Source organism: Lates calcarifer, linkage group LG21 (assembly GCF_001640805.2).
Source record: "Lates calcarifer isolate ASB-BC8 linkage group LG21, TLL_Latcal_v3, whole genome shotgun sequence".
NCBI lineage: Eukaryota > Metazoa > Chordata > Actinopteri > Centropomidae > Lates > Lates calcarifer.
The window spans coordinates 18,028,449-18,040,997 of record NC_066853.1 but is presented as its reverse complement, the minus strand read 5'-3'; the positions used below and the strand labels follow the sequence as shown (position 1 = coordinate 18,040,997).

The following is a 12,549-nucleotide window of genomic DNA, read 5'->3' as shown; positions in this document are numbered from 1 at the left end:
TACATTCACTCATATATTCAGGTAAGATACAAATTAGACAAAGATGTTCATTTCAAAGCAGAACTATATCACATAATGACTGTCAGGAACAGCGCTACAGATTTTCTTTGCACCTTCACTATCTAGTTATCAAGTAGACTTTGCTTTTGCTGCATCTGCACTGCGATGTTAACACTTTGCTACAGTAACTGGCTGTCACCCTTCTGCAGCAAGCAATATGACTTTGCATGTTTGCCTGATCAGAGATGCAGCTCATCTCCATAGAAATGAGCATGTGTGCACAGCGCACTGCCTTGTCCCAATGGGGGGAGACAACACATTAACACCCAGGCTGGGATTTGGTTTACTGCCAGCACCAGCTCCACCCGGGAGTGAGCCTGAGCATTCACATTGTTGTTGTTGCTGCTGCTGCTGCTGCTGCTGCTGATGATGATGATGATCCAACACACTTGTCCCTGGCTGTAAACAGGTCTTAGTAACAATGGCTCAGTAACTGACCACTGCTAAGTAATGCTTTGCATGTAGTCTTACGGGGGGAGGCGTAATGTCTACTAATACCTTTCAAAAATATGTTCAGTGGTTATCCACATCCAAACACCAAAAGGAGATGTACTTGTTTAATTTTATATATATGTAAAGCTCTGCTAGCCTTAAGCATGTGCAATGGCCTAGCTGTAGTCACAGACTAATCTCAGAGGAAAGGATATAACACATATAGTATATACTGGTCTGAACTGACTTTCTTGAAATATGCCCTTCAGAGTTTGGTGGAGGATGAGCAATGCCAAATTGGATCAAGCACCAATGGAACGTCACTTCAATGTAACAGAGAAATACCAACACAGTAAAACCACAAATCAGACATCCTTTGACAGAAACAGAGTGATGAGCTCCGGGAAAAACTTGGGAGTGGATCAGCTAGGAACAAAATAAGATTTAAAATGTAAATGGGACTTTAATTTGTTCAATAAAGAGTTAATTTTTTTGCTGCTGCAACAATGTAAACTTCCCCATTGTGGGACTAATAAAGGATTATCTTATGTTATCTGTTATCTAAATGCACAACTAACTACAATAATATTTCCATGTTTTCTTGTTTGTTTTTGTGAGCAGACAAATCTAAATTGAATAAGGTCACATACAAAAATAACCCTCAGCTCATTCTAGGGTGTGACCACACTAAGTAACTGTACTTGGAAGAATTTCATCAAGTTTTCTACTATCTCAGTGCATTTCATTGTCACCTCCCTGTACAGGATTTGGAACACTTCACACATCATGCTGTCAAACAGCAACACATTTGCATCAAAAAAAGTCCTGAAAGACATCTACTGCTACAGAGTCCTCACAACCAGGAGTCTGTTGTGCCCCTGGTAAAAATTACCCCTCTGAGCTGGGAGATGCATCCCAGAATGCACCCTGACACAAACGCAGGCAGCAGCCAAATAATATACCATCAGCATCTCTCCAGGGTAAAACTGCATGAGCAAGTAAGAGGGATGAGCATAGCAAGAGAGGAGTAAAGCCAAAGGGAGAACAGAGAGAAAATAGATCCATGGCCTTTGCGCAGTCGTTTGACCTGTCTCTTTAGCATTTCCTCAAGGCACTGGCTGTTCGATCTCAATGAAACCACAAAGGTTTATAACCAACAGCAATTCCAATTTGTGGATCTTGTTATCTAGAGAAAGCTGACCTACAGAGCCAGCCTATTTTGGCAACATTGTGAGCAGTAAACAATGGACATAGAATAAAATTTAATGTAGAACAGTTTTAATTTGGCAACTACCAGCACAGTAGTAGCCCAACATGCCACACGAGTAGTGAGTATGAGGGTAAACTCCTCCACCACAAATACTGTGACACCATGAAAATTAGAAACATAACAATGCAACAGCACTTACACATCAGCGACCAAAAAAAAAAGAAAAAACAACATTTGCAGACATCAAAACATACAGAAAATGTAAAAAAAAAATAATAATAATAATAAAAAAAAAAAGTCTGAATTTGTCCTTGGTTGAGGACAAGAAAACGCATATCAGCATGGTCCCTGAATCAATCAACAGTTCAGGTAAATTACTTTTAAACAAACAAATTTGCACAGAATCAGAATTTCAATTTTCCCTCAAATCCTAAGACGATTATCACAGAGTAGATCAGAGGAAACTGCTGTTGGCAGAAATTGGATGACTTAGTAGAGTATAAACTTTACTGAGGAAGCACAATTTTAGCATACTGTAGCCCCCTACGATGCATGCGGTTCAAACCAGAAACTATGAAAGGCTTAGTAAAGAATTCATGAAGGTGAACACTGCTATTCCTGATGAATGCTGACGAGTTCATTCACTTACAATATAGAGCAAGTAGTATATTGGGCACTATCTCAGGTACACTAACTGTACCAATGTAATGCATAACTGATCCATGTAGGTAAATTATCATTCACGGACATACTCTACATGGAGATCTGACTGCACACAGCCAAGAAGAGCATCTCTGGACCTGTTGTTGAGGTTCATGCTCAAGGACATTTCAGCAGGACACAAGAAGAACTAGGGACTGAAATTAAAAACAAAAATACACAACCTGCATATCAACAACTAAACCAGATTCAAAGTATATTCATGTCACTGTGAAGTTTGTTGGTCATATTTTTTTTTTCCAACTTTTGGAAAATTTGGCAAGGAAAATAAAAAGATCAGTAGCTCATGTTTATACAATGTCTCATAGCAATGCCATACATGCATGCAGTGGCTCTACAGCGAAAAACAAAAAAGGCAAGGATCCAATAGTAAATGCTTTCAAGACTGACAGAGAACTGTGACAGTGAAAAAAAAACTGGAGTGTGACATTTGCAAAACTGTACCAGTGCCTAGAGGTGATATTGATCCAAGATTGATCAAAGTGTGCAACTGACTCAACAGAAGCAGAGGGATAGTTTAAGTGAAGGCCAACCATACATAAAAGCTGCTTAGGCCACACACCAGTCTCAATCCTTGTCTTTTAGCTATTATGCATTTCCAGATATACTGACTGTCCCTTGACATCTGCAGACTTTTTTTGAGGAGAGGCAGTAGATGAACATAGTGATTTCACAATGGTTTGGTTTAACTGATTTTCATTCAACACTATGAAAAAAGTTAATTAATAAGGACAGTTTTGATTCTATTTCCAATTATTTCCCTATGAAGATTGCATGTTTTGCAATATCCAGTAAACACTGTTTTCAATTGCTTCAGTGACAAAACATAATTGCTGCTTGGCACAATCTTTCCGTGTGGGACAACATGAATCTTAGATGGTTTCTGAGGAACAAATACAATCATCACAGAGCAGGGTTTATCTCTTTAAAAAAAAAATCAGTGATTGATATTAAGAGAGTTCCCAAACTTTTCTACTCCTACTACATTGAAGTTCACACAGTTTAAACAGATGGCTGTTTAACAGTTAAAATCTCAGGATAAAAAGAACCAATAACATATGAAGAGATCAAACACAGAGATCAGCATTTTGCTAAAGAACAAACTATCACGGTCTCCCTGGAAGGATGAGTTGCCAAAGAGCAAACTTATTTAAACTAAACATAACATGCACTGAGTACATTTATTTTAATGAATAAACCATAATAGTATAATAAACAAAAAAGGACAGACCAAACTTCCTCCAGGAGGCTGTTGTGAAAAATGGAGACCTTGACAGCAAAAGCATATTACCTTTGGTTTTCAATGTAGTCCTTGGGAAGACAAGCAGTGTTAGGCAGGATAAGCCTAGAGGCCATATGTGATGGGCTTTAAAAGTTGAGACGGAGCTTAAGACCATTTTTATTAGTTATCAAGAGAATCTGAGAGGGGTAGTTTTTAGTGGAAAGTGTTATTTTTATTCCTTACCACCAATGACATCAACTCCATGTCAACTATTTGAATTTGATGATAACATTTTTTAGGAAGGAACTGAATGTGATGGAGTATGGCCATAGGTCAGAAAGGTGATATGGTAATTTGCCACAATTTTGTGATGTTTTGTGATCAACTTCTTTAATATACTGACTTCCCCTGATCCAGCATTACTTCCACATCAGTTAGAAGAACTTCCCAGCAACTTCCAGAGAGTACTTGTTGGATTCACACCTGAATACCCTGACTTTTCAGACCACACCACTGCACATTATTTCTTTTTAAAAAATGAAGTCAAATCTTGTTGTGTTTTGTAACCAAGAAAAACAGTGCAATACAGAACGTTGAAGCATAATGTCCTACTCATTTGATTTCGGCTTCTGACAAGCATGATAGTGGATCTATAATTTTAATCAAAGCTATTGTAATCACAGGATAGAGTGAATTTAATGCCTCAGAGAAAACTGGTGAAAATTGATGGGCAACTTCAAGCAACTTTTCGAGTAGCTGTTAACAGCTTCATTTGGAGGAAAGCTAGCAACATGACATTCAGTGTGTCTAGGAAGAGCACAAAACTAAAAGTTGTAGCAATAACAACATGAAGATAGCAGTTAACCCTGATGGGCAAAATTCCCTTGTCTCAACACGTTTTGTGCCTGTACTGTATTCTGCTCTACTGAAGCAGCTGTCAGTGGAAGAAGAGCTATCTATTTCTCTGTAAAAAAAACATACTGCTGTCAGATCTGTTTTCCTGATGCATGCAACAATCCAACCAAAAAATGCCCATTATTCTTTATCATAATCACATTTGCTAAAATGCCACTCTCAGCCTGGATAGCAGTAATATTATTATTACAAATTCAACAGTTATAAATTTGGGTGCCATCTTTGACTCACATTTAAGAAACACAATAACATCACTAAAGCAGCTCTGTCACAGCGCCCAGACTTGCCCATTTCTAACAGTCAGATGCAGAAACCTACTCATTAATTCTTGCATTCATCTAATCTAGAATAGACTAGTGTAACATCACAATATTCCAATTTATCTAAAATGCAGCTTGAATTCTTACTAGCACCAAAAAGATTTGGGCACATAACGCCAATTCTGCCCTCACTCAATCCAGGGTAGACCACAAACTGCCAATTATTACCAACAAAACTCTCCATGGATTAGCACCTTCTTATATCAGAGAACTCCTCAGACCTTATATTTCCCCACATAGTCGCAGATCACAGGATGCCAGCTATTCAGTATTCCATAGATTATAAATATTTTCTCAGAACATTTTCTCTCATGCTTCAGTTTTGTGGAGCACTTTCCCTCACCCAATCGGAGAGGCAAAGACCTTGAGAGTTTTAAAGTTATACTGACAACCTCTCCAAACTAAGTGAATTCTGTGACTACTTCATTTTTCTTGTTTTTCCTCCTTATTTACAACTTTCCATGAATAAGTGATAAAATTTGTTGTTAAACATTTATTTGTTTTACATTTTTTAAACTGTTATCTTCTCTCTTTGTAATCTATTCTTTTTTGGGAAGAGTACTGAGAAACTGATTTTAAACTCAAAATAAACTTACTCATTTACTTACACCAGAGTTGCGCATTTCATATGACTCTAAAAATCTCTATTTACAAATTAAATTTAATAAATGAAATATGGAATACTCAACATAACCATAGAATACACTTTAATCACTGGGTTAGTGATAATCACTTTCACTGTATATAGGACAGACCTTATTACACTGATGCATATCTAATACACAATGAAGCACAAAAGACCTACTTCAAAGATCTAAGTTGGATAATGTCTCATGGTGAAATGGCAGAGCTCAAGCTCCCTTTTGTTATTCAATTTAATTCTTGTGGAATTACATCAACCTTGAAGGCAGGACTCCACAACCTGTCTTATAACACATTATCTTAATTACAGCTTTCATTTCAAGCAGCCTATACATGAAAGATTAATGACATTCCCCTTTAATTAGTTTTGATAAGGGATGGTGGCACCAAACTGCAGCATCTTACTGTTTAACACAGTCCATTACTTAGTCCCAAGAACAATTTTTTTAGGGTCATGTGGGGCTATGATATTCAGTTCTAATTTAATTAACCTGTCAGTGTTTACAGTGTAACCATGTTTGGTAACGTGCCCAACTGATGCTTACCTGGGCTATTTTTACTATCACTTAAATGGAATACACAGTACATTCTTTAATTACCATCAGTCTTATTTTTACTTACAGGGGGGCTGGAGCTTAACTTGGAATTTATCTGACAGAGGACAAAGACTCTGGAGAGATTGTCAGTCTATCATTGGGGCTTTCTCAGACAGACAGAAAGTCACTCACTCTCACAACTACTAGCAATTTAGAGAATTCAATACAACTAAATGTCTTTCAACAGTGAGCAAAAATTCCACACATAAACAACTGAAAGTCCTCCTAGGCTGATAGCTGCTGAATAAGCTGGTCATATGTGCCGGCTCTGTCCTGGTCTGCTCTCTGGACTCCATTGAGGAGGTGGGTGAGAGGAGGATGTTGGCCAAGCTGACATCCATCATGGACAACCCCTCCCACCCCCTGCATAAGACTGTGGGAGACCTGAGTATCTCCTTCAGTAACAGACTGCTGCATCCACGGTGCAAGAAGGAGCACTTTTTGTCACTCGTCTCTTGCTGCTTCCCAGAAGTGGGATAAATAAAGTCCATCTTATCTTATTCTTGTGTAGACCATCATTTACTCAGAAAAAAAAAAGTTGAACAAAATCTAGGCAGCAATTATGATTGACACTACAACATGATTGGGAAAGTAATTAAGTAATATATAAACATAATTTCTAGGGGTCAGGGTTGATTCCTAGGTGCTTCAAGTTATCTAGTTTCACCTGTGTGACCATTAATTATGACTGAGTGACAATGTCCTGTTTAGAGCAAATAATCAGTTAAGCATCTGTGTATTCTGCTGACACCAAGTCTAGAGAGTATTCGCATGGTTCAGGTATGCCAACTCTCTAGTCATATCACCCTTATACAAAAGGCAAGCATCCTGCCTAATTTAGCTTTCAATAAAACATATAAAAAATGTTATTCACCTTCTACCTTTCTTTATTTGGTTCAAACTCTGTAAAATTGCTTTCAAAAGCATCTTAATAAGAAACAGCAAGGTTCAGTGATTACAAATCATAGTCATTGCACCTGTCATATGGATAATTGTAGAAGCATGTGTAATGCTGTTTAGTTAATGAAAATAACTAATTTAGCAACTACTGGTGATCATATATTTAAAAAGCTGAAAATCTGTCAGTGTCTCATTCAAAGTATCTCAGCATGCTGGTGTGCTTTCTATCTAAGCTGCCAATACGTAGTCATATCAACTAGGGGATAAACTGACCTCCCTATAGTAAGGACTGAGCAAGTAACAGAATCAGCTGTTAAATTGTTGACACAGATAGAAGCAAGAGTAATCTACTTCTATTAGAATGTCTTCTGGACATGTTTGTTAGTAAAACCCTGGTAGAGGATTACATTTCACCTTTGCAGAGTGTTGGCCAGCAAGGTGAAGCATGTCATTAAAATGATAATCCACCAAGAATTTTTTTTTTGTATCCAACATTTACTGCCTGTAGGCTTGAAAGACTATTTTGGCAGTTATGTTCTTCATGGAAAATAGCAGCTCTGGTAAGCTTGAATTCATGTCTCTGTACACGCATTCCAACATTTGTAGTACAGGAATGTATCAGTCCCCTCCTGCAGGCATAATCTTCTTGTCCCCTGTTCTTTTACAAGCTCAGTGGCACCTAAACTCATATTTTCATTCAAATCTGTCTAACACTGCACACTTCACCTGTTCATAGCTGTGCTTATGCAGTCACTTGAGACAAAAATAAGCAAATGTGCAAGCTACAGACAAATAGTTATTTTGATATATTTGGTAAAAGAAGAACATATGAACATGAGCATACAAATGGATGGTGGATAAGTGGATTTTGTTGCAGGAGTGGTTTATCATGTTTGGGTGGGTGTCTTGATATTTTGTTCCACCCTGAGAACTTTATAACCATTGGATTTCTTGCATGAAGCTATAAAGTTCAAGTTGACCACAGCTCCAGTGCTTTATGTACGCAGAGTCTGCACTTCTAATACCACCTTTCAAATCTACAGGAGTGACTGTTTGATACTAAAAGAACAGAATTTGGTTGAGTATCACCTAACAGAAAAATAATCTTTGTGATAACTCTGACCTGACATGACAGACAGGATATCTACAGTGTATTTCTTGTGTTAATGTCAACCAGTTGTTGACAGCACATGAGAATGCAGTTACTTCCAATATCAGGATCAAGGTGAGGATGTGCTGTGAAGCTTTTTCCAATTTCATAGGTCACACTCACTTCTTTTCTCACCTCTCTCAGACGTCATTATCCATCTGATCATATTTCACTTTGATCATCAAGATGCCGGCTGTTAAGAGCGACTCTCTTTTGTCAGAGAAGTGTTCAGTGAATGATTCATACCATGTCATTATTAGCTAAACAAAAATATAACTTTCTATTTTCTCATCTTAGAGAGAGCAGTGAGTCAGCTGACGGACCACAAAAGGGGGTGACAATTGTAAACTGCACACATGACTGAGACAAATCCATTTTGTTCCCAACTTCATTATTAGATGACAATAAGCAAAACTGTCATGCATCAGATTTGATTAGGTGCATGATCTATATTTGTGGCCAGTTCTTAAGAGCAGTCTTAGTCTTATGTGCAGCTGAAAAGTAATGCTGATGGTTCTAACTAAAAATACCTAAATATTAATTGATCCACATAGTTTTTCACACTTCAGTCCACCTCGAGTCATTGCTCGAATACAGAAAATAGTACAAATATACACACTGTCCTGATTCCATGCAAGTAAGTCAATTGTTGCGGACTACTTTGTATTATATTATTGGGATTTTTGTTATAGTTATGTGTGTATGTTAACTGGTGGCTAGTCTACCTATAATCAACCCTAAGATAAACAAACTGTCCACAGTATTTCAACTTCTGCTCATAATATGTTTGAAAAGGCTCCAGATCCCCATGACCCTAAACATGAATAACGCAGTGAATAAATTAGCAAATGTACATCTGAGGAGACCAAAACACTGGTACAGAGTAAAGTATGGTATTGAGCTGATGGTTCTGGAGCACTGTAGTTTAATAATTTACAGTATACTTCAGAATGTGTTTTTTTCTAATTCAGTGAACTTTTCTGATTTCATGATATGCCTGATTTCATAAAAATCTAAGGTAGATTTCTCAGTAGGATGAGAATGCTCCCATTCTGGTGAATAGGAGTCATATCAGATCCAATTGAATGTCAAATATCCCCATCTTAGCAGTTCAACAAGAACTGCAGCTAAACAACAAAATGAAAATACATTTTAAAAAACAGAATGAGATACTTTTCATTATAGATGTTCACACTAGGATCCAACAACCACATTTTTTCCAAGATGCTCCTTGGCCATGGAGAAAAACATTATTATTTCATTAGGCCACAAATTGGACCACATGAGATACAGTTAAGGATCCTTCAGGATCTTCACACCCGTTCTACATTTCAAAAACAACCTGAACTTATAAGCATAAAGAATCCTATAGTCATGGCATCTTACAGACAGCATGGTTGTTGGCATGACAGCTTTTCAACCATCTTCCCTTGCTAGAATTATTCATGCACATTTTGTGATGCAACTTAGATGAAAAGGCAGATATAATAACAATTACTGTGTCACCTGGTCCCAAAATTGCTGTATTACACTTGGTTCATTTGAATGCACATTATTTAGATGGAGGTTGTACTTTTCTTTGCAAACAAGTAGAATCAAATGTGATATCCTACACAGCTAACCATAGCAAAGCCGCCAATTAAAAGTGTTATTCAAAAGCTTGGAATCTGTAGGTGGTGAGAAATATTTGGATGTGCACTCTACTGGATGTAGCATGCACAGAGGAGCAAAAACCAGCTGCAGCATTGATGGTCTGCATTTAATAGGTCATAATAGGGCAGAATGGAGATATTACTGAAATTAATAGGTCATAATAAAACAAAATGGAAAAATTAAACAAGATCAGTGTCTGGTGCTGATGAATGTGTAATCACGTCTAGACAGAGATGGAAAAAAAAAATCAAGGTGTGTTAAAACCGTGCACACATTTCTTGTGAAAACAGCACTGCAAAGTGTGAGGGGGCAAGGTGTCAGTGACTTCACGAATTGCAGTACTACTCTCATGCCTGAACATGCCAAAGGCTACAATTTGTCCTGCTCCACAAAGTGGATTTCTGTTGTGCCAGAACAGGTCGTAATTAATCTCTGGTGTGCTAACAAGGAGAGGCCAACTACTGCAAACAGGCTTTGCTGTAGTTCTCCTGTGACTGGTCAAAGCAAAGGTATGAGCTGGCTCTACAGTCTCCTCATATCACGTTAAGTTGGAAACTGGCCTCATTTGCTAACTGTGGTCATACCACGAGGTCAAATCCCCAACCACCTTGTGCTGACAGTCATTACTTCTCATTGTCTTCTCACTTTGCTGCAGCAATAGTAATTATCACCATACACTAAATTATGAGAATGGACTCTTCAGGCCTGTTTTTAAAGTGGAGGGGGAAGGCAAGTTACATAAAATATAATCCCTGAGTCATTATAAATTTGGGGAGAGGATGATGACCATTATACTTGAACAAGAACTCACACTTTAGTTAGGAGCAGGTCCTGTGCACACAAAGAAGAGAGGCTGCAGTAATCAAATGCTCACCAACCTCTGACCAGTTTGTGAACCCTCTCCTTAGGGATGTAGACATTTCTAGGCTCCCAGAGAATATTTTACCAACAACTGTAGTCCCTGATATATCATGAACCACCACCACAACCCCCAAACACACACATACAGCAGCCATGCCCCATGCCTCTGCTCACTTCCACCACTCTTCATCAACACAAATGCCATTTGGAATAAACAGTTTACCAGCAAACTATAAAGCACTCACATTGCACTTTACTCTCAGCAGGTGTGTGTTTTACCTTCTGTGACATCATCCACACCAGTCTGCATGATTGACAGATTCACAGTGAAGTTGGGACTTTGTTAAACTTCAGAACTTGAGAACTGGCTCTGAATTAGCATCCCCTTAAAGCACCTTGTGTGCGAGCATTTTTGGATGTTTTCTGCTGTTTACTCGCACATATCCCAGGGCAACCACTGATATTAGTACAGCAAATAATTTAAAGATCACTGTCACAGTCCCGAGGTTTAAAGAACATTGCTTTCTCATTTGTCAACATAACATTCAGTTAATTTTACCACTGAATAACATTTCGGGATACGGGATTAATGTCCAGTCATAGAGTAATAGAGGGGGGAAAAAAAACATTTACTTACCAAATTCAGCACCGTTTCAACAATATCCCGGTTGCTAACCTCTCCAACCTGGATCAGTCCGATGAGAACAGCAAATTTCATCTTGATATTCCGGATTGGAACCGATGGATTGATAATTCCAGCCGGGAGGACCATTGAACCTGAGGCGGACATCGTCATTGTCTCACCGGAGACAGCGGAGACTGCAGCCGCGTGTTGCCCGTGACCTGGAGGGGGTTGTCGGTCCGAGAGCGACACCGAGCCCGGCATCGTCACCGGTCTCTCGCTTGTCATTTCCACCTGAGCCGGAAGGCTTCAGAGGCTAGTTAGACGCTTTCCCCGTGCAATATATTTAATCAGTGCTCTGGAGCATCAGGAAGAAATGAAAGACAAGAACACTCGCGAAGCCCCGAAAAACAAAAACAAAACACAAACAACAAACCACTCTCTGTCAGTAAAATCCACTCACGAGAGTTCCGTTGAGTGAGTCCGATGTGTTGTCGGTGCCAGCCGGTTAACTGCGCTGACTGACCTGCACTGTGTGCACAAAGCTGTGTGTATGTCTGTGTGTGCTGCTCTCTTGGATGCGCGTGTCTGTGCTGCTGTCACCGCCATGTTGCCGCCCCCTGCCTGCGGTTCCACTCAACACGCCTGCGCTGGCTGCGATGATCTGGAGGTTGACCGTAAGCGTGTCGCTTCCACCGTCCAGTCCACCTGGCGCGGGAGAGCAGCGTAGTACAGAGTCCCTTCCTGAGTTTGTTGCATGGCCACGTTAGAAAAATGTTGCAATCCACGTCCGTTTTTATAAAGTTTGTCTTTCGTGTTGTCAGTTGCAACCCGGTTGCATTTTACCGATGATTACATATCCCGTAATGCTAACTCAGCCGCTGCACAAAAACCATAGACTGTCTCGATTCCGAAATGAAAATGGCAGCCGGAAGTTACCTGTTTAATGTTTCCGTACCGATATCAATAATATAGGTTGAGATATCCAAAAAATGTATTTAAAATAAAAAATATGAAGCAGTTTCAAATGACATAAAATATAGGCAGGTTAAAAAATAAACAAAAATGACAATTATTCATCATTAAGTACAGCTAGTGATTGCACAGGTATACCTATTAACATAATAATGGATCTGTTTCATTTAGGTGTCCAAGTAGGCCTAAATAGAATGCATGGCTAGTATTATTACTTACACCTGCTGTCCATTCATCCTTTTCTACAGCCAATGGATGAATCTGAATGAGA

At 38.9% G+C, this 12,549-nt stretch overlaps 1 protein-coding gene across 1 annotated transcript in view; it reads right to left on the bottom strand.

Annotated features, from left to right (window-relative positions):
• The window catches only part of LOC108876017 (neurobeachin-like), a 186,317-nt gene extending 174,114 nt beyond the window's left edge, over positions 1 to 12,203 (bottom strand). Inside the window, 1 exon segment of the mRNA XM_051065349.1 lies at positions 11,319 to 12,203. Within this exon segment, the coding sequence (XP_050921306.1) occupies positions 11,319 to 11,591 (273 nt within the window). The 5' untranslated portion in view covers positions 11,592 to 12,203.
• Between the last annotated feature and the right edge of the window lie 346 nt (positions 12,204 to 12,549).